The 23,567-nt window shown below is 38.0% G+C and overlaps 1 protein-coding gene across 4 annotated transcripts in view; it reads left to right on the forward strand.

Moving 5' to 3' along the window:
- Positions 1–23,567, forward strand: part of KANSL1 (KAT8 regulatory NSL complex subunit 1) — a 176,779-nt gene that overhangs the window by 27,571 nt on the left and 125,641 nt on the right. For all 4 annotated transcript variants that reach the window (XM_019437465.2, XM_053892339.1, XM_053892338.1 and 1 more), the window contains exon 2: positions 16,238–17,609. In XM_019437465.2, the coding sequence (XP_019293010.2) occupies positions 16,321–17,609 (1,289 nt within the window). In that variant the 5' untranslated portion in view covers positions 16,238–16,320. The remainder of the gene's footprint in view (positions 1–16,237; positions 17,610–23,567) is intronic.

Consider the following 23,567-nt stretch of genomic DNA (forward strand, 5'->3'; position numbering starts at 1 on the left):
ATTTAAAAATGCGGCCTTAAGAACACGATTTATTCCCGTAAAAAAAACCCCAAACAAACTCTGGCTCTTGGCTTGAACTTCTCTTGACTGCAGAAGGCCTTTTTCTGCTCGTAACACACATCTTGCGCGGTGCACGGTGTGTATCACAACTCTGATTGTTGTGAGATGGTTATTTGTTTCATTTATTTATTATTTTTGTTGTCTATATATTGAGGTCACTTATGTTTTCAGATCTAGTCTCCCTTAGGCGGACGTGTTTGTTTGTTTAAAAAAAAAAAAAACCAAAGAGGAAGAGGCATTTATTTGCTTTTAAGTGAGTTTGGGGGGCCTGTTTTCCGGCTGTCTTTTGATTCTTCAGCAAATAGTTTGATTGTTTTCCATACGATAAACAACCTTAAGCTCATGTCTTACTTAAAAACCCTTTTGTTTTCCATTGTCGGGCCCCCAGTGTGGTGGGTTTTGTTTTTTTGTTTTTTTGTTTTTTTTTTTTTTTGGAGAAACGCGTTACTTAACTATTGCTTATTGATTGCCTTAGGGGAAAGGGGGTGACATGATGGCGCCACTTTAAATTGCTCTCTTTCCTCCTCTGATTTACGCCTCTTTATCCTGGAGGTCACTAGAGCATTTTTCGTGATCTGTTAATAAGACTGTATTTGAGAATGTTAACGTACAACTTGTAGAGCTAGAGTTTGGTACCTTAAAGGTCGAGAGACCCGAATCTAGAGGTCCCCAAAGTTCCGAGAAATCTCCCTAGTCGTCCTGCCTCGCCTCCCTCCCCTCCATTCACAATCCTGGTGTTGCCATCTCCTTTGTCACGTGGCTAGCAGTCATTGTGTTTTTTTGTTTGTTTTGGGGTGTGTGTTTATATTTTTAAACTGTAGCCCAGAAGAAACTATCCCCTCCCCATCGGAGAGATCAAAACGTTTTAGTTGTTTTAGTTTGAGAGTAGGAGAACATTTATAATAAATGATAAAATTACATAATCTCCGCCTTGCATAATCATGATATAGTTATAGATTGTTACTGAACTTTGTCTCTAAAGCACTTTCAAGTATGGACAGTAGTACACTGGAATATCTTTTACACTTTTTAGAATAGTCTGTAGTTTTGATTTTTCCCAGCTTCTTGGGTCTTTTAAGTACCACTGTTTACAAAGGCTTAAGTGGGTGTGTTTTCCCCTCCCCCCCTCCTATACCATATACTTGGTTCCTTTTCTAATAAACTGTCTCACCAATTTAGAAATTTTCAGTTGTCTGCAGGCATTGTCAGTTAAAACTATTATTTTCTCCTAACAACAGGGAATACTTTTGAGTAATAATTGTTCTCCAACTGGAGTATTACATTATGTTTCTGTTGCATTTTTGATCTAGACAATTTTTGCTTTTAATTCTTGAGGTTTGGAAGAATGTTCTGTTATCTGTTTCTTCATATCAGTTTTCCCAGTAATTGGGTAAATTCCTATTTTGTAAAATATCAAGTACATTTTTCTGTTGTTCCTACATAGGTTACTAGCTACTTTTCCAGTTAATAAAAAAGTGTACTGTAATAGAGTTAGGAAACATTTTCAAAAATAAAAAAGGTAAATGTGAAATGTAGTGATTCTTAAGTATGCATTGATTCATTTCCTCTTAATGTATATTTTCAATGGTTTGGGCCATTTTCTTTGCTAACAGTTACATCATGTCATGTGATATGTACAGTGTGATGTGTAGTTCTAAAAATAAGGCAAGGTAAAAATGCTCATCCCTTGGGAATTTAAAAAATGTATTATATGTGGGGTAACTGTCCTCAGTCATGGAATTTCAATTTCCGCTATGTTTATCCAACAAAGTATGCAGTTTCTTTGACCTTTCTTGTATTTGATGTATTTGTTAGTGATCTTGTGATTTGAGGTGGTTAACTTTTTATTTCTCAAGTATGCACTACTCAGAGGGAAACCTTAGATATGACAAAGATTGTTAACCTCTGTATTTTGGTGAAGATGGTTGGTTTCTGATGACTACTACATTTAACTGTATGTAAGTATTTTTGATTTGTGTCTGTAGATAGTTGAGTGATCAACTAAGTATTGATAGAGCTTTGTGGTACGATTGGGTTTTTGGTCCTTTCACTTATATGAATCTGTTGAATGAAGTTTTTTGAAGTGTCCCTGCATCTTTACGGAAAGCCTTATTCAGAACATTAGTATTTGTGCTTTACCAAAGTGAGATGTTAAATCTTTGTCTGATTTTCTTTATTCCTGCCTACACACGTTATTTCTATGGTTAAACCTGCAGAGCGTTCTTTGATTGTTAGACTTATCATTATCGTGTTGAGGAAAATTCTGGAAGCTGGAAAATGAGTAAGCCTTACAAGTTCACTTTTGAGCTTTTATCAAGGTGAGAAGAAAGGAAAATATTCCCATTTTTTTTTTCCCTTCTTCAAACACTGCCAAAATACTCTTCCTTTTCTAGTAATGCTACACTATAACCAGAGGCTGTACATCCTCTCCATTTTATTGGGTTGACCACAGATTTTAATTGTATTTTAAAGTGAAAAACAAGTTTTAGATTTGTTCTGTTTGATATAACCTGAATTATGTAATCTGTAAACACAGGGCCATTATGGGTGGTGATGCTGGTTTGAGAAGGCATTTAGCTTTGAGTGCAGTAAAGCTTAGTTGCCTTGTTTTACTGGAAAAGCAATTTTAAAATGTAAAAAGATGCTAGTCTGTATTGGATTTTCTAAAGAGTTTAAAAGAGTAATGCTTACTCCTCTTATATTTAGCTTCCTTGGGGGGTTTTGTAAAGGTTATTTTTTCTTCTTGGTGAGGCCATTAAGATACAGAAACTAAGTGATTTCCTTCCTGGAGAGAGAGAGAGAGAAAGAGAGAGAGAGGGATTTTAAAAAATTAATTTTTTTTTTCCAAAGGATCTCTCCCTTGAGTTTGGAAAGGAGGGAGTCGTGCAGAATAAGTATGTGGTCTGTGGCAGATTGCCCCAGAACAAAACCAAATCTCATCATTAAGTGGTTTATTTAGAGTTTTAAGGCACCTTTTCTCTACCCTCTTTCTCTATTTTAAGTAAGTTTTTTCTTTGATTGGTTAGACTGTTCTGGGTCTCAGGAAGCATATTTTACTTTAGTGCCCTATTTGATCACTTTATGAAGGAGTACAGTGCAGGTGTGTCAAATAAAATGGCCTTATACACCTGGCCTGCGTACTCTGTCGGTGCAAAGAGTACTTGGACCATGTCCTTTTCTTAAAATAGGACTTTACTCTTTGGAAATCTTAATTCGGATTGGTTTTTGAGTCTTCATGTTGCTTGTGAAGATACATGTTTGAATTATAGTTTCTATCTTAAGTGCTTATTAGTTATTAGTCTTTCTTTGCGTATACTAAAAGTTGTGCAAAAAATACTCCTGCCTGAGTGTAATAATTCGTAACACAAAATAAGACTCTTTCATCAGTACTTCCTATTCCTTGGAATGTGACATCAACTCAGTGAACCACGATAATAGTTAGAAAAGACAAATATTCCACTGTACTAGAGGTCCCCAACTTTTGAAGGCCACAAGAAGGTCCTTGGGTGTTGCTTGCAGATTGTGTGTCATAGGAAAAAGACATGTTGTGGAAGGGTCACTGTTAGTTACTCAGTTATCATTTGTTCCTAAGATACGCCATGTAGCCTGTTTATTATAATGTAGGGTGAAATGTATAGAGGAAAATTAGCCAGTTGGTGTGATTTTCCAAAAAGAACTGAAGTAGATACTTTTTATGTGTTAAGCTTTTTCACCTCTTTGATAAAGGTAGAGCTGAAATGCAGAGTATGAGGAAACCAACTTCAGTGTAGAGAACACAACTCACGTTCGTGAATGAAAAACAAACAAGCTTGGGTAGTTTGAAAGAAAAAGTTAAATATTGTGTATGAAGGTTTTAAGTTTTTATGCAAAGAGGCCTTTCAAGGTTGGAGTTGTTTTAAATTCTTGATTTATTGTTGGGTAGCAGTGTCTGGCAAATAATAGTTGTTTAATAAATGTTACCTTCTGCAAGCCTTGCTTTTCCAAGATTATAAGATAGCTCCATAAACTTTAACATTTGAATGCCTAATGCTTCTAGAGAGTTAATTTAGCTGGGAATTATTTAGCTTTATATTTTATGTTGTTGATTGTAAACTTGCCCATTTTTCTCTAGTCCTAATTTTTTAAAGAATTACGGTTGCCCCTCAAGCTTTTGAGAGTCAGGAAATGTAAGGTGGAGGTGAATTCAGTGCAGTTTTATCTAAATGTTATCAAAAACTCGGTTCTTGTTACTTGAATAGGAATCCCAAATGAGATCTCATTCTGAATTTTAAGTACAGCATATTCTGCCCTTGTTTGGAAAAAGTTGTTTCTGAGTGGCATCAAACTTAATGGAGTCCCTTACTTTTTAATTTCTTCTTAAAAAGGGAGCAGCTTAAGGTCAGACCTGGTTAAATTCAGTTGGAGAAGTGTTGAGGAATAAAACAGATGAATAATGATTTTGTTAGGATGTTACACCAAAAATTGCTAAAAACTGATGTCCCAGGCTTTCTTTTGCTACTCCTGTTTGGCCTTTGTGACTGCATATTAGCACTTCCATGGGAGGTTGTGAAGGGATAGAGGTAAAGCTAATTAGTTTCTGATGTTTGCTAGTAGAGAGGCTTTGTAAAAATGCTAGTTGATTAAATTGAACTGTTAGGGAAGTTACATTAAACTGTTCATATATTACTGTGGAGAACTGAGGATGTTTGAAGACCTCAAGCATATATAAAAGAAATTGGACTGCTGTTTTTTGCAGTTACTGATTTACTGCTTACCTCTTAGTTTTTCCTTTGACCTCCCAAGGGAATGAAAGAAGGATGGTAGTATTTCTTTCTTGCTTTTTTTTTTTCAATGTTTATTTACTTTTGAGAGACAGAGACAGAGTGTGAGCAGGGGATGGGCAGAGAGAGAGGGAGATACAGAATCTGAAGCAGGCTCCAGGGCTCCGAGCTGTCAGCACAGAGCCCGATGCGGGGCTTGAACTCACAGACCATGAGATGATGACCTGAGCTGAAGTCAGATGCTTAACCGACTGAGCCACCTCAGGCACCCCTAAACTCCATTATTTTGATACATAGTCATTTTTCAAAAAGATTTTCTGTTTCTGTAGTTAAAAAAAAATTTTTTTTTTAATGTTTGTTTATTTTTGAGAGGGGGCAGCGAGAGAGGGAGACACAGAATCTGAAGCAGGCTCCAGGCTCTGAAATGTCAGCACAGAGCCTGATGTGGGGCTCTAACTTAAGAACCACGAGGTCATGACCTGAGCCAAAGTTGGACCCCTAACCAACTGAGCCACCCAGGTGCCCTATCTGTTTGAATAGTTTTTAACATAAATGGGATTATACTTAAGTGGCTTTTTTTTTTTCATGTTGCTGTATATCGTAGAGATTTTTTTCAAATCAACACATACAGTTCTCTTTTTTTATTTAAAAAAATTTTTTTTAATGTTTATTTATTTTTGAGAGACAGAGACCGTGTGAGCAGGGGAGGGGCAGAGAAAGACATGGAATCTGAAGAGGCTCCAGGCTCTGAGCCATCAGCTCAGAGCCCGACACGGGGCTCGAACTCACAAGCCGTGAGATCATGACCTGAGCCGAAGTCGGACGCTTGACCGACTGAGCCACCCAGGCGCCCCCAGTTCTCTTTTTTTAAATAGCTGCATAGTATTCTAGTGTTCCTTTTTAAGTGTTGTGGGTTTGTTTTTTGTTTTTTTTTTTTTTTGTATTACAATTCTTCATTGAAAGAATTATGATATTTCTATATCTATGAGAATATTTCTGTTGGATAGGTTCCTAGACTGCAGTTACTAGGTAAATGTTTGGGTAATGGCATGAAAATTTTTGATAGTGCTTTCAAAAGGCTTATGTAACCAAACTTAATAGTTTTAAAAGTACAGCTAAAAAGTTTGCTAGTCTGAGTGCAGGTGCTTGGCATTGTAAGTGACTGGAACTTGAGGTAGATGAAGTCTGTCCTAGATTCAGTTGATGCCTGCTCCTTGTTAGGTTGTTATCACCTTATGATCAGACATATCCATTAACTTCATGGTGGATCTCCATCTGATGCATTCAACATACAGTGTTCGGGTTAACTAACATGTGTTGGTCTACTTTCTGCCAGGCATGGGACCACCTGTAGAGAATAAAGATAAAACAAGCCATAACCCTCCCTCTACACCCCCCCCCCCATTTTTTTTTTTAAGAAGTATATAATCTAGGGAAGGAGGGGACAGACAGGATGACAAGATGGGGAGTTTATATCATGAACTGTTGCCCAGGGTATCATGGGAGTGCAGATAAGACCCTAGAGAGGGAAGGACTCCTAACTCAACCTGAAATAAATGGTGAATACTTGAGAGGACATGTGATCTCTTGGAGCTGAACCTTGAAAAGAAAGTGTGAGCAAAGGTGCAAGAGCATGGAAAGAGCCTGAAACTCTAAATAAGATTCAGGTGTTTGGAGTGGGGACAGGTTGGAGATGAGGCTGAGTATAAAAAGGGGCCCAGATATATCCTGTGTGGAGAGTTTGGATTCATCCTTACCCTAGAGTCAGTGAAGGATTTTTAAGAGGAGCACAGCATAGTCAGATTTATGTTCTGTTTCTCCTTCCTTTCTAATAATCATTTTGGTAGTGGATGCTAGATTGAAGGCTTGCTGAGACAGGAAGAAAGAACAGTTGGGAGATTATTACTGCTTGAATTACTGTAGTACATAACGAGGCTTTGAACAAGGCACTGGCATTAAGGATGAAATGAATGTGCCTGTCATTCTGTCTATTGAACCCTCCCTATTTAACCTTCAAAATTCGGTCAGAATGTCCTCCTTTTCTGGAAGCCTTCCTTGATCTTTGTAGGCAAAACACAGTGCTTTATCATCTGGGCTTACCTGTGCACGTACTTTCTATCCTCTTATCTTTGGCATTAATGAAACTACTCCAGTAGTCTTTCTGTTGTTTGTATCTGGCATTAGTATATTTTTAAATGAGGTATTTATGATAGATGGTAAATCAGTAGTTGAGATCAGGATTCACTCACATGGGGCATGTTGAGGGGCAGGAATTGGTTTTGGATTTGGTATTGGGGGAGGGAGTGGATTTGCATGTGGGACGCTTGCAGTAACTGTATGAGTGATGCTGGACCCTAGTTATTCTTTAGGTATCAATGTAGATGTTGTCTCCTGTGGGAAGCCTTTTATGACCTTACTGACTCCGTTTGTGTGAGGGTCCCTTAAGGTCCCCTGGGATTCTCTGATCACATAGTAGTGTCTGTCTTAAGTGGCCCTTATCAACCTTGTAGGCACTTAGTGCAATAATTTGAATGTTGTAGGCATTTTTGTAAAATGTTTATTAGAGAGATTCAGTTAGTATTCCCTCTCTGGCTTTCTTCTAAAGACTAAACAAAATTCGAAGTCTAGTGTCCAGCAATTAAGGTCCTTCCAGTATATATATGTAAAATAATTACATATATATATTTTTTAATGTTTATTTCTGAGAGAGAGACAGAGGGAGACACAGAATCCGAAGCAGGCCCCAGGCCCCGAGCTGTCAGCACAGAGCCTGATGGCAGGGCTTGAACCCATGAACTGCCTGACCTGAGCCGAAGTCAGCTACTTAACCAACTGAGCCACCCAGGTGCCCCAAGCCCCTTCCAGTTTAAACCTAGCCTTACACTACTTAGTATAGTAGTTAAAAGCATGGGGTTTAGAACTGGAGATTTGAATTGGAATCCTGCCTCTGCCACTTAGTAGTTGTGTGATCTTGGACACATTACTTAACTTTTGGAGCTTCAAACTTCATCTATAAAATGCGAGTAAGAGTACTTTATAACGTTGTGAGGATTAAATGAGAACATATGTATAAGGCAGTACAATGACATGGTAAAAGGTCAGTTAAGGTTTGTGAACAGCAGTCGTAGTAATAATCTGTCCTCCAGTCAGATAACTGTTTCCCTTAGTAGTTACAAACTGTATTCAGTTATGAGAAGCCCTGTTGGCATGGGCACATGTTAGGGACTGGGGTGGTGTACTGTCCACAATAGTGGGTTTTATCATAAAAATTTTGCCTCCTATTCTCTATTCTATAACAAAACATTTGTTTCCATGTAAAAGAAGTACTTTGCAGTGTGTCCTGTTCTGTAGCTTTCAATACCTCATTACAGATCACTACTTGCTGCATTCTTCCTCTTCTTGAGAAGGTGTACATGTACCTCTTGGTTCATCCAGCAAGTTCTGTAGATCATCTCTCAGATCCTTTCCCATTATTTTGATTGTGTTGGTTTCTTGATTAGAATTTCCTCATCTTTCTCTGCATAGCAAAATCTTATTTATACTTGAAGGCCTACCTAGCCAAGTCTTTTGAATGCTCTAGTCCAGTCAGTAAGTGCTTACAAGTGCTTACTATGTTCCAGTTTTTAGATCAAGTTAGTGAGCATGCAGAAGGATGTTAAGGAACTTTGTCACCGTGGAAATAGAATTTGTAAATTGACAATTGGGGAATATTCAGATAATTTGAATTGCGTGATGGTGACTTTAAATGAGTTTTACAATTTAAGCAGGAAGAAAGTGATGGCAGTCTAAACAGCCTGCAAAAGTTTTTGTGGAAATGCCATGTATTGAAGGATTAATTAAATTTTGAGCCTAAAGGTTAGAAGGGTCTCCCAGGTAGAAGCACCAGCATAGGCAAAGATTATGGCGTTGGGAATCTGGGGGAGTTCTAGGTCTACCCAACCTGATGCATTTGCTGTGATACTGTGTTAAGTTTCATCTTGGAGAATTTGGACTCCTGAGAAAGGTACAAGGAGCTATTCCAGAGTAGAGAAGTGATGTGATAAAACGGTATGGACCAGATTGAAGGATCAAGGCTGTCAGGAAGCTGTCAGGCTAATTTAGGTGTGAGTTAATAAGGCCCCAGGCTGGGTTGGGGTTGATAATGTTAGGAATAGAGAATGTATGAAACCTGAATAGCGTCATTAGAAATAAATGGAAAGATTTTATCATGAAGGAGATAAGATCCTTTACGTTTTTCTTTTTCTGTCATTTGGCCCTTCTGCAGACTTTAGCCCCTTCCAGTTTCTGGATTTAAGCTTGAAGGAAACTGCTGTTCCTACTGTGGTGAACACCTTAGTTGAGGTCCTTGTTGCACCCTGTCTGGATTATTGCAGTAGCTTCATCGATGGTTTTTGCTTTTTTACTTTCTTTTAATCCATCCTACCCAGCTGGTCTCTAAAGCACAGTTCTGATGTTACTCCCTATTTGAAAAATCTTTAATGACATTCTGCTGCCTTAAGTCTGAGTAAGGGCTGGCTATTCAAGGTTGTCCATTAATGATCTGGCTTCAGACTGCCTTTCCACTTTTTTCTATACTGTTTTCCTCTATTAAAATATACTTTATATTTCAAGCAAATTGATCATTTCTTTTAACCTCCAGATATCCTATGTTTTCCCACGGCCTTGCCTTTTCCCATGCCGTTTCCTTTCACTAGAATGCCACATTTACCATTCTCTTGCCTTCGCCTTTTACATGATGACATTTTAGCTAATTTTCAAGTTTCAGTTGAAATTTTGACAACTTCACAGACACTTCCCTAACCATTTTTCCTCCTCCTATTTCTCACCTTTGTGCAGAGTAATGAGGTAATGGTGGGGAGGAGGTTAGTAGAAGCCACATTATGGGCATACTTTTCTTCCCCATCTGATTTGTGCTTCTGTTTCCAGTGAAAGTGTGGTTTGCTGGCCAGTCAAATGACCAAAGCCCTCCCCTTGGGTTTCTGCATTTTTGCAGGGTGGATGCTGCTGGGTTGTTCTTGTATACCTGGAGTCCTGTCTTGGGAACTTACAAGGAATAAAGGCAAGGTTTTCATTTGTAGGTGTAGAGTTCTGACTTGAAATAGTTGAAGTACCTGGATATGTTTTGCTTTCTGGGAAGAATACATCTACATGTATGTATAAAGTCTGTATCTAGGCAATGGTTTTCTAATGAAAGGTGTGATTTTTTTCCCCCCTAGGGGACATTTGACAGCTCTGGAGGCATTTTTAGGTGTCATAATTGGTAGAAGGTGCTACCGGCATCTAGTAGGTGGAGCCAGGGATGCTACTAAATGTCCTACAACACACAGGAGAGTCCCCTTTCCCCACTCATAAGATTTGGCACAAGATATTAATAGTGCTGGGCTTGGGAAACTGCCTGAGGGGTATACTTTTTGCTTTCCCAGTGTACTTGTGTTACATGGAAGTTTTCCCTTGAACCTATGTTGCAATTTAGACTTAAGAGTCATAAGCATAGGAAGAGACCCTGAAAGTCACATGTTTGAATTTTATCCCAACTTGTATCCCTCAGAACAATGTTCTGCAAGATACTAATAGGTATAATAGGGGGAAAAAGTGTTTGGTTTGGTAAAGGCAGGCATTTGAGCATTCAGTCTGATGAAGTGCATTGTGAATTTCCATCAGGAACGTTTTTCCTAAATGTGTTTGCCTGCTGAACCCATCTGACATCTTCCAGTCCCTAGAATGCTTCCTTGGAACTAGGAGAGAAACCATTAATATCTAGCTCAATCTTTTATAGCTCATTGTTTTTTTTTTGTTGGTTTTTTTTTTTGTTGGGTTTTTTTTTGGTCTCTTTAGGTTTACTGCAGAATCTTAATGTCAGTGACAGCAGGTACATTGACTCCATCTGTATTTATTTGTCAAATTGTGATTTATAGATGAACTAAAAATTGGGATACTTTAGGTTTCTTTATTAAGAATGTGCAGTACAACTTTATTATCTATTCCCACTAGTAAATTGGAAGTTGTAATCCCAGCCCAAAACCTACTGCCCAGGTTGTTATGAGAATTGATAAGTTAATTGTAGCTTTTAATACTTTGTATTCTTTGGAGAAAGGTTATTTATCATAAGCTGTTCTGTTCTTGTAAAATTGCTTAAGTTTGACAATCTTTCTCTGCTATAAATTATTGGAGTGAAGCTTTTGGGATTCAAGTGGGATGGGAATCATTGCTTTTAATCAACATTTTGCTCAGTATGTTAAATGTAAGAACGCTGCCATGACATTGGCCTTACTCAGATTCTTTGGCTCTTTAAGAAGTTGCATTATTTTCTTTTTGCTTCTTTTCCTTTTATTATACAAGTAATACATGTTTATGCTGGAGACATTATATACACTAGAAAACAAAAGACAAAAGAATCTTACCACCTACTCTTTTAAAACAAAAATGAGGCCATAGTATACGTTTTGGTTTTTTGTAACACCTTTTTATTTTTTCATTTAACAGTGAAGCAAGCACTTTTTCAAGTCAGGAAATACTGTTTTACATTGGTTATTATTCATGGTTGCATAATATTCCATTGTATGGCTATTCCAGAATTTAAGTGAATTATTGGGCATTTGATTTGTTTTGTTTTTATGTAAGCATCATCATGAAGTACTAAAAGCAAATCTAAATAAAAAAAAGGAAATCTAAACTTATAGCAAAAATTAAAATTCTAAGCTTTGGTAGTTTGAGGCAGGTACAGCTAATATTGAGTGCTAACTAGATGTGCCAAGTCCATTTTTACATGCACGGGTCTTCAGGTACAGCAGTGTTTTAAGAGATTACTTTCTATTTTTCCTGTGCATTAAAAAGTCTTGCTGAAATTCCTTTTATGTTTGCTTTTTGTCTATAGGTTATAATAATAGTGCAAATAATGGGTGTTGTTGTCAGGCACTAGGCTAAGTAAGTAATGGAGAGTATTTTATTTAATCATCAAGCAGTCTTGTGACGTAGGCTCTGTCATTTGCAGATGGGGAAATTGAGGAACAGCATAAATAATTTAAATGAGGGTAGAGCCAGAATGTGAACCCAGACCTGTTCCCCTTACTTAACAAAATGAGTGCCTTTGGGGGTAATATTGAATCTCAGCATACTTACAAAGTGAGTGCCTTTGCGGTAAGATTGAATCACAGTATAGTATTTCAAAGTTTATAAAAAGGGGGAGGGATGAAGACTTCAATGTTTTTTTGTTTTTTGTTTTTTTAACAGTATTGTTTGGCTATAGAAAGATAATGATTTAGGAGTTAGGAATGGAATTCCTTCTGAAGAGGTCGCTTTTTCCCCTTCTGTCCTTTTCCTCCTCCCTACTTATGTAGATGATTGTTTTAGTAACTACTTTTTGCAGTGCATCCTGTGGGGATATTGAGACCAAGGAGAGCGGGTGTAAACAAAATAAACTCTTGCCTTTGAGATGTACGTGATTAATGTCAAGTTCACAGATGTACTTCGAGGGTCAGAGAAATCTTGAAAGAGATGGGATTCGAGCCAGCAGATTTTTAAGTTGTGCACTTTAAGGAATTGTATAACTCTAAAATAACTTGGAATGTTTGCCGCTTAAGTACCTTCTGTGGTGTGATGTTAATTATGACCTTTTTTATGTGTGCTGGGTGAACCTGGGTTTTCCTGAGCAAGTTTTGTGTAAGCTATGTAACATCTGTGTCCTTGCCTGGATCCCCACGGGGAAGCGGTTTCCTGCCATGGCTGAGACTTAACTGCAGAGCTCTGGGTTAGTAGGCTACAGCTCCTCACAACTACTCTTCTCACACGTTGTACCGATCATCTTATACTGATAATGTGCTTTCCTTCATTGCTAGTATCAACTGTGTATTGGTATGAATTCAAAAGAGGAGGAGATGGAATTGATGGGAAAGACCTGAGAGTGATTTTTGTTTATGGGAGAAAATTCTTTGCATGTTATAAAACTAACTCAGTGTATTTTGAACGAATAACTTAAACATTGGTTTGTTTACCAGTTGGTCTATAGCATGCCATATTAGGAATTACTGCTAAATTTAAAATTTGAAATAGGAAAAGTAGACATAGAACAGTTTGTGTCACGTAGAATGCCGTATGCCCGAAAGGTCCATAAGGCTCTGTAAGCCCTAGAAGATCTAGTTACCCATAGGATGTTCATTAAAATACAATCTTAGAACAAGAAACTTTTTGGCAAGTATAAGGAGCAGTAGATATATTTGGTCTTTAAGTGTATTGGTATTTCTCAGTCATTTACTTAAATATTTCAATGTTTGTAATTTGAATTGTCATCCTGTAAAGAATCTTAGTGTATTCCTATAGGGCCTAATTTCCTATGTTGGTATTGATCTAGAGATAAAAATGTTTGACCAAATTGGAAGTTGCCCTTCTTTATTTTTGACTGGGGAGAAGGTTGCTTTAGTTCAGTGATCTACAAATTTTTTGGTCTCAAGACCCCTTTTCACTCTTAGAAAATGTTGAGAACCACGAAGAGCTTTCTTGCGTTATCAATAGTTGCTGTATTAGAAAGTTTGAGAAGTTTGAAAAATAATTATTTACCAATTCATTTAAAAATGAGAAACTTACTACATATTATGAAAAATAGCTTTTTACCAGAACAGAAGAATTTAGTGAATGGGATTGTTGTTTGTTTTTACAATTCTTCTAATATCCAGTTTAAGAGAAGACCGTTCTTGTATCTGCTTCTGCATACATTCTATTGTGATAGGATGTTTTGGTTGAAGCAAATCTGAAGCAAATGAAGAAAATCCAGCCTCCTACAGATAGGTAGTTAGAAAATAGAGAAGTATTTTAATAGCTTTTTCAGGTAAGTGTGGGTATTCTTTGACATTACACCCATACTTGACAAGTAGTTTCATAAAGGTGAGTTGCAATGTAGAACCTAAAACCACGTCTGTGAATTTTACATGTTCTGTTATATTAAAGTCCATTTGTCTGTCTCGCATTTGCTTTTACGTGCATGGGTTTCTAACATACATTGGTCATTTGGTCATTCACTGAGTTACACAGATCTTCCTGATGTTGATACATTTCATTATGTGGTATTGGAAACTGAACATTCATTGATATCAGCAGTAATCTGTTTAATCAGAAACAAGCTTTTTAAGTATAGGGGAAGTGTTCAAGCTCATGGTGGTGGATATAAGTTTTCAAAATACTTATTTTTGCTTGAAAACTCAGATTTTATCATTGGCAGCAAACATCAGTGGTTTTTCTTGAAGTGACAGGTTCACTTTGTTCATTTTTGAGAAAATATCTACTAACTGCTCAAGTCTCAATAAACCATAGTTTGTCAGTTCTGCCAAGTAAAAATAGTGTTCTGTGAAAAAAGCTTCTGGTTCAGCTTGCAACTCCGTTGTATTAGGTGCCTTTTCTCATACTTAAAGCAGCAGAAGTTGTTTTCTGCGTATTTTTCCTTTTATCACACAGTATTTAAAAAAATACACTCAAGATTGGAGATTTAATCAGATTCATAATTTCATCAAAGATATTAAGTGGAATGGACTTTTTAAACTGTAAATGAATTGAGAACATAATGACCAATAATTCCTCTGCATTGATTTATGTGAAGGTACCAGCAGTTTTGCTCAGCCTTGTTTTTCTACCCTCTTTGCAAACTTCAATGCAGTGAAAAAAGGCAAATAATGTTTTAGTATTCATATGAAAATAGCTTTGATCTTGTGGCCCCTTGAAATGGTCTTGGAGCTCCTAAGAAGTCTGTAGACCATGCTTTAAGAATAGCTGGCTTAGCCCTTATGTTTATGGTAGCATTATTTGCAATAGCCAAGATATGGAAGCAGCCTGAATGTCCATCAAGTGATGAGTGGATAAAGAAGATGTGGCATGTATATGTACAATGGAATATTATTCAGCCACAAAAAAAGAATGGAATCTTGTCATTTGCAACAACATGGATGGAGCTAGAGAGTATAAATGTTAAGTGAAGGAAGTCTGTCCGAGAAAGACAAATAGCATGCGATTTCACTTATCTGTGGAATTGAAGAAACAAGACAAACAGGCAAAGGGAAAAAGGAAAAGAGACAAATCAAGAAACACTCTTAACTGTAAAGAACAAACCGAGGTTACCAGAGGGGAGGTGGGTAAATAGTAAATGGGTGATGGGGATTAAGGAGTTAACCATCATAGTGAGCAGAGTGATGTATGGAATTGTTGAATCACTATATTGTACACCAGAAACTAACACTGTATGGAATTAAAACAAACCCCCCCCCCCCAAAAAAAAAACTTTAAAAAATAGTTGGCTTAGTTCTTTACATAAATTTCCTTTTGCTCTTAAACCAGTTAAGTCAAAGGGGATATAGAAGAAGCAGATGACTGAGGTTTTTAGTTTGGGCTACTAAATGAAAGCAACACCATTATCGGAGATAATAAAACAGGGTGAGGAGTGTGTTGGAGGAAGAGAGTGAATTTTGATTTCTGGGAGCTTGAGGATCCTAGAGGTAGGAATGTTGATCAGTGAAGCTCAGCAAGCGGAGCATTAGGAGGCCGCACTATACTAGTGGTTGTTGCTAAGGAAGCAAGTTGAGAGAGAAGGGCAGAAGGGACCTTGGTGTCAAGGACATCAGGAAAAGAGCATTTCGAGAAGAATGGGGGTGGTTAGCACTGCCTAATGCTTCAGAGAAGTTATATAGATTGGGGACAGAGATTTGACCATTGGATTTGATAATGAGATCACTAGTGCCCTTTGCCAGAGCAGTAGGATTAGAAGCCAGATTATGAGAGAGAGAGTGCAGAGGCAGCTATTTATACTATTCTTTTAAGAAATTTTGGGGTAAAGAAAAAAACGAATTGGGCAATTAATTTGAGAGGTGGGCTGTACTGAGGACAGTGAAAGAAAAACTTGATGAAACAAACTGGTAATACAGATGCGATACAGTTAAGCCTTTAGCACGAACTATCTTTCAGAGAAGCGAGAAGCTGATAAGCACTGGATTCTCTGGCTAGAGAGATGTGCAGATCTATGACATTTTGCATAGCAACTTTTTGGGGAGTTCCTCTTCTCTGTTTAATTGCTAAGCATTTGATACATTTGCTTTAAATCCACCAATTTCAAGAAGTTGTAAAGTATTATTTTTTTTTAATGCAGATGATTTAACTTTAACAATCTGATTCTTTCAGAATGGAACTTCTATTTTGGCTGCTTTCAATCTGTGGTAACAAGGAACAAAAAAAGAAGGGTGGAATTCTTTCTCTGTGCAGGAATTGTCCTGTCCTGTCCTTCTTCTGCCCCTATCCCCATATTCGAGTATCCAGAATAGTCTGAGTGTTTTTCTTTCTGGAGGCAGAGTGAATTATAGCCTCAAGTGGTGTTTGTATTAAAAACGTGTGTTGTTTTCTAGTGTGCGTATATTTCTAACTTCCTTTTTTTCTTTCTCTTTTAGTCTGTTCTCTGGGGAGGCGGTAAGGGGCCGTGGAACTGGCCTCGGCACCGGGAGAGGCTGGACTTCCTGTCTCTCTGTGCTGAATGGCTGCGATGGCGCCCGCTCTCACTGACGCAGCAGCTGAAGCACACCATATCCGGTTCAAACTGGCTCCCCCATCCTCCACTTTGTCCCCTGGCAGTGCCGAAAATAACGGCAACGCCAACATCCTTATTGCTGCCAACGGAACCAAAAGAAAAGCCATTGCTGCAGAGGATCCCAGTTTAGACTTCCGAAATAATCCTACCAAGGAAGACTTGGGAAAGCTGCAACCATTGGTGGCATCTTATCTCTGCTCCGATGTAACATCTGTACCCTCCAAGGAGTCGTTGAAATTGCAAGGTGTCTTCAGCAAGCAGACAGTCCTTAAATCTCATCCTCTCTTATCTCAGTCCTATGAACTCCGAGCTGAGCTGTTGGGGAGACAGCCAGTTTTGGAGTTTTCCTTAGAAAATCTCAGAACCATGAATACGAGTGGTCAGACAGCTCTGCCACAAGCACCTGTAAATGGGTTGGCTAAGAAATTGACTAAAAGTTCAACACATTCTGATCATGACAATTCCAGTCCCCTCAATGGGGGAAAACGAGCTCTCACTTCATCTTCTCTTCAGGGGGGTGAAGTGGTGGCATCTGAATCTGGGGACTTGAAGGGGGGTATGACCAATTGCACTCTTCCACATAGAAGCCTTGATGTAGAACACACAACTATATTTAGCAATAATAGCACTGCAAACAAATCTTCTGTAAATTCCATGGAACAGCCGGCACTTCAAGGAAGCAGTAGGTTATCACCTGGCACAGACTCCAGTTCTAACTTGGGGGGTGTCAAGTTAGAGGATAAAAAGTCTCCCCTGTCTTCCATTCTTTTCAGTGCTTTAGATTCTGACACAAGGATAACAGCTTTACTGCGGAGGCAGGCCGATATTGAGAGCCGTGCCCGCAGGTTACAGAAGCGCTTACAGGTTGTGCAAGCCAAGCAGGTGGAGAGGCATATACAGCATCAGCTGGGTGGATTTTTAGAGAAGACTTGGAGCAAACTGCCAAACTTGGAATCCTTGAGGCCCCGGAGCCAGTTGATGCTGACTCGAAAGGCTGAAGCTGCATTGAGAAAAGCTGCCAGTGAGACCACCACTTCAGAAGGACTTAGCAATTTCCTGAAAAGCGATTCGATTTCAGAAGAATTGGAGAGATTTACAGCTAGTGGTATAGCTAACTTGAGGTGCAGCGAGCGAGCATTTGATTCAGACGTCACCGACAGTAGTTCAGGAGGAGAGTCTGATATTGAAGAGGAAGAACTGACCAGAGCTGATCCTGAGCAACGCCATGTACCCCTGTGAGTAAAACCTGTGCATAATGTCATTCTTGAGAAATGTTGGGACAAGGGAGAAAGAATTAGTGAATTCCCACCGTGGGGAGAATAGGATTCTTTGTAGGTAGGTGCCTATGTTCCATTTGTCTTTTTTCTGATTTTAGGTCGGTGGATGCATATACCTGCTAGTGGAGAAACGAAAGATATTTCTGGCAGAGTGTTAATGTTGCTGTAGATCTTGTTGGTTAAGAAAAAAGCTAGAAGACCTCCTATTTGTGAAACTACATACCTCTTTCAGAGTGACTGGTTAGATTTCTTTTGAAATTGTATGTAGGGTATTTTTGTAGGCTTCTATAACTTGACTTCAGATCCTCTTGTTTCTGGTTAAGTGGGGACAGAAGTTCAGCTGATGTAGTTAACTAAGCTGGAGTTTGCTTTTATTTTTTATTTTTTTTTAACATAAACTCCACCCCCCAGCATAGGGCTTGAACTCAGGACTCAGAGATCAGGAGTCACATGCTGTACTGACTGAACCGTCCAGGCACCCCGTAGTTGCTTTTAATTGAACTTTCAGCAGAGAATGTACCCAGTCTTCACTTTTCATACTTGAGATTTCCTTACCTGTTAAAGACTAATAATCAGAAAATGCTGCAGAGTATTTTATTTATGGGTTGCTTCCAAATACAATCTGCTTTCACAACTTGATTTGCTTCCTAAAAGAGCCCATCTTGATCACATTTGAATTTTAGTTTTCTCTCAGCTAAGTTTAAATACATTGACATATTTGGGATAGGTTCTTACTGGTTTTTTTTTAAATCTCTTGTTTTGAGAAAAATTCTACACAGGCTTTGGGTGGCGCTCCAAATTGGCACGGTGAATCCAGAGGTACCTTACTCATGTCCTTCCGTCCTGCATTTGGCTCCTTCCAGATAAGCAAGGGGGTATAGCATATCTCCTTAAAGATAAATCAGCCTGCCTTATATCTACTTAAAATAAGTGTTAGACTTACGAGAGAGGGAAGCACGAGATGTTGGAAAAGAGGGGCAGGAGAGTTGACTCCTTCCATTTTCTCTTTGGGCCAGGGATGTTACTAAGGTTGGATTACTAAAGTAGGCTGAAATAGATGGATATGTTGGAATAATTGGGTTTTCCTTGCCTGTAGTATAAAGGTGACCAAGATTTTCGCTGGAGACTGTTGAGATAGCCATGCTTTAAGCATAAGTAAATTTCCTTTTTTCTCGATTTTGTTTATATTATTCATATGGATAACTGTGCTGTATCTGAATATGCAATTTTGGTTTCTGTTTCAGGGGGAAAAGTCTGGATTATTTTGCTGGAATTTCTTCTTTGTAGACCTAGTTCATTACCTTTTGTTAGCTTATTGTACTCAAGTGCCCACTTCTGTATTCAGATCTAAAGTAGATCTATTTCAGTGGCTTGCTACTGCTGTAGCATAGTTATCTTTCCTTAAATGGATTAGTAATTTAAATCAGCTTGCAGATATTTGTGGCATTATCCCACTGACTTTGTTGCATAAGCCACTGCTTTAAAAAATCTTGGTTAACGTTGAATATTTTATGTTTTAAAAGTAATTTCATGAAATAAATACTTTAGTTGAAGCATTTTAAGTTTCATGTACTTTGTGTATTTGAGGGGAAAAAAATCTAGAATCTGTAAGCTTATCGTTTTCAGGATACTTTGTATTGAAAACATTTTTAAGTTTTGGTAATGTTGTAGGAAACCGTTCAGTTCAGTGAGATCAGAATACCTGAGAGAGAACTTTTCTTCCAGGGAATAATCTACTGATTTGAAAAGACTGTTTAGGCTTAGTCCATTCACCTGCTGAGTTCTGAGCATTCTTATCACGTAATGCTTTGTTGATTGGAAGGTTGTGAAGTGTAAGGATAGCTAAGGGATCATTTTAGGAAACTTTGGAATCATTTGAATCCTTTTCAAATTAAGTCAACTAAACAATGCTTTAAAAAGTTGAATTTCCATGTACCAGATCATATTAAAGTAAGGAAAATTGGAGCACTAAAAGTACTATGGAGTAAATAAACTTTTTGCTCTTTATGATATAATTGAATTTAAATTAAAACGACCAATAAAGCATAAGTACTTTAAAGTTCTTGTTGAGCCAGGTCACCAGATTGACTCCTAAGGCTGCTATTTAGCCAGGTGTTGACCTTCTGAGTACTTTACAGCTTTTCAGCAATTGGCCACTGAGAATGGAGGCATTACTTTGATTAAAAAAGAAAAACAGGGATGGGGAAATAGTTGTTTGGACACCAAGAATCCTTTTGTACGAGTGTGTGATTTAATAGTTCTTCCCAAATCTCTTCACCACATTTATAATTTGTAATTCTTGAGTCCTACAGTAAGAAGTTAGTTAACTCTGCAGGAGACTGACCCATCTGGTGAATTTCAACTGTTTTTCCCCTTCTAGTAGCTTAATATTTCACTCCTTTGCTGAAATACTCCTGCCAGAGACAGCTAGATTTAGTCTAGGCAGCCATGATGAAAATATTTAGCACATGAGGTTGTTGAAATGAATTGTTTTTAAATGCTGGTGCTTAAGTTGCAAGTGGATGGTTCTGTGAAAATGACCAGCCTTCACCAAGAATTTGTGTTTTTTCTTCTTTCCTACCTCCAAGAGGAAAAACAGTGATCCATTGTAAGTCATAGGCACATGCTAGCAGTAGTAGAATGATTGATTTTTATGTTGAATTTTTGGCAAATTGTATGTTTATCATTGTATTATACTTTATAGTTAGTAAACTAAATTGCCAGATGAGGTATTTTAGAGAAGTTTTTTCCTCTTTATTAACTTTTTGGTTAACTGATTTTATTTAGTTTAAAACTGGTATTATACCTTTTTAAGTTCTTTCATCCTGAAATGTTTCCTATGTCTTCCTGTCTTGGTATATGTAACTACTTTGAAATTCTGCACTACACTGGGTTTGACCTTTATCGTTGTTTAGTAACATCACTGTGGAAGGAGGAGGAATTTAAATATTATCTTCTTGATGGAGGAACTAGCAAGGAAGGCACATGTTTCAGTAAACACCTTAATTTTTAATTCTTAACTTTAGAAGTAGAAATAAAAGCATCTAGTTATCTCCTGTGGATGTAATACAGTTACTGAGTGGGCATGTGTGTTTGTGTGCACATCTTTTCCACTTTAGTTTTTCTTTATGTTCCACCTTCTCTTTAAGAGTTTTGTTCTGCTGTTTTGTTATGAACTCCTGGACCAGTAAATTTTGCTAAATTTGGTTTTTATTTTCTTGGCCCTTGTACTTAGAAACTTCTATAGTAAATGCTTGCTGTTAGGGAAGCACCTTTTTTTTTCCCCCAGATATTCTCTTAAATGCTTTCTTAGGTGAGTAGTGTTCTGGGTACCTGGACATTAATTATGTAAACCTTTCTTTCCAAAAAAAATATTTTTTTTCTTTCTGAACTGTTACTATAGGCTTATCTTGAGGATCGTTATAAAAATAATCCCATAAAACATTTAATTAGGACTACTGAAATATTTGTTGTTTTACATATATCGCATATATCTTTATATTACACAGTGCCTTCTTTATAAGAACCTCAGGGAGAAGGATATCACAACCAAGACTTAAGTGTATTTTTTCCTAAGCTTTTACGTCTGTTTCTGTTACTTGGATGCTATAATTTGTGTTGTTCACTTGGTTTCTGTTTTCCTATTGGCTTTTGGAAGTTTAGAGCCAGGCTCATGGGTCTTGTACCTTTTTTCAAGCCTCATTCTTGGCTTCATTTTGTTCTTCTTGTTTTATTTTCATGCTTTTATTTCTGGTTTAATTTACGCTAACCTATGTTTTATTTGATAGCCTCCTGAAGTCTGTTTCCGATCAAGGTTGGGTAAAAAATAAACTAGATGCTCAGTTTAGTGATATTAAAGAAGTTGTTTGAATTTTAGGTTATCTTGATTGCAGTGACTTTTCTTTACTTCTGGGGAATTTCATTCTCTTGGAATTGTTAACAAACCATGAGATAATGACCTGAGCTGAAGTTGGAGGCTCAACTACTGAGCCACCAGGTGTCCCTAGCTTCGATTCTTTTAATGCCTCCCTCTGTGTGTGTGTGTGTGTGTGTGTGTGTGTGTGTGTGTGTGTGTGTGTTAAATAGTCTATTGAAGTGATCACTGAATTTGTTACTGTGTGGGATGCATATGTGGGAATAATTCCATTGTGTATAATGAATTACTAGTGTGTTTGTAGGTTTTGCTTTTTAGATACTCTAGCCAGGATGCTTTGTGTTGTAGGTTCCTATTTGAATTTATTAAGCACACACGAGTGATGTTGCTAACAGTGGTAGTCAACATAAATTGTCCTTATTTTCCTATTCTTTATGCTTTCACAGAATGATGGGGCGAGAGTAGTATTAGCCAGAACTAAGTCTTATCTAACCCTTTTCTGCTACAAACTAGCCATAGTGCTAATCATCTAGCTCCTTTTATAATAAAAATGAAGGAATTGACTAGATAATTTCTGAGACTCAAACTATTTTGAATTCTGACCACTCCATCTTTAAATAATAACATGGGTGGATGGAGCTGTTCTCAGCACTGTTTCTGTTTTTGCATTTGGGGAAACTGAAGCAAAAGTCCCTCCCTATAAGTCACTGGTGTAACGTGAAACAAAACAACCTTCTTGATTTGTGACTTAGAGCTTTGATTCTTTGTTTTTAAATGTTTGAGAGAGAGTACAAGTGGGAGAAGGGCAGAGGGGAAGAGGGGAACAGAGGATCCTAAGGGGGCTCTATGCTGACAGCAGTGAGCCTGATGCGGGGCTCAGACTCATGAACCGTGAAATAATGACCTGAGCTTCAACCTCCTGAGCCGCCTAGGTGCTCCTAGCTTTGATTCTTTTAATGCCTTAGTGTGTGTGTGTGTGTGTGTGTGTGTGTGTGTGTGTGTGTTTAAATAGCTTATTAAAGTGATTGCTGAGATCGTTATTCTGTGGTATACATGTGTGGGAATAATTCCATTTTGTTTTTATAGAAGTTACTTCAGAGAGGAGTAAACTTTAATTTGTGGAACATCTTTGATGGTTGATTTAATGCCCCTTGTTTTTCTGCTAGGTTTCATATGACATCCAGTGACAGAAATAGGAGCTTCTGTGTTTTCCCCCTATCCTCCCCCCCCCCCCCCCTTAGGTATGTAGATAGAATTTATTCTTGGTGTTTCTTGTGTGATTCTGAAGGAGAGAAGTTAGGCAACGAGGAATTTAGGGATTACCCATTTGCTGCAGGTCTGGTTGCTGCAAATGTTTTCTGTTGCCTTGTGACTGGTGTTTTCATTCTCTAAAATTGAGTGAAAGTACTCTTTACCATCATGCTAAAGTGGTCATGTAATAAGTACTAACTGAGTAAATGTTTAAGATGAAAGAGATGAGGGGCGCCTGGGTGGCGCAGTCGGTTAAGCGTCCGACTTCAGCCAGGTCACGATCTCGCGGTCTGTGAGTTCGAGCCCCGCGTCAGGCTCTGGGCTGATGGCTTGGAGCCTGGAGCCTGTTTCCGATTCTGTGTCTCCCTCTCTCTCTGCCCCTCCCCCGTTCATGCTCTGTCTCTCTCTGTCCCAAAAATGAATAAAAAACGTTGAAAAAAAAAATTAAAAAAAAAAATGCAAGAGATGAGGTAGGTGAATAAACTTCCTCAAGAAGTTTACAGTTTAGATTTGGAGACATGGTGTACAGCAAAGGTGAGTACTTAGAACAATGCCTGGCACCCAGTAATACAAGGCAAATGTTTGATGACATAGTGAAATAGGAAGAGGTCACAGCTGGTTGATGGAACTGGAAAGAAAGGATATTAGAATGAGCCTTGAAAGGTGGCTAGGATTTTGGTAGGAAGTTTTGTTTTGGTTGTGGTCTACCGAAGTAGGTCAGTACAGGTAGAAGGCATAACATATAGAGGACAAAGGCTAAAAGGCATTGGGCTTTGTTGGCTAGACTGAGG

The sequence above is a fragment of the Panthera pardus genome, unplaced genomic scaffold, assembly GCF_024362965.1.
Source record: "Panthera pardus isolate Hobbes unplaced genomic scaffold, ASM2436296v1 HiC_scaffold_3, whole genome shotgun sequence".
NCBI classification, from domain to species: Eukaryota; Metazoa; Chordata; class Mammalia; order Carnivora; family Felidae; genus Panthera; species Panthera pardus.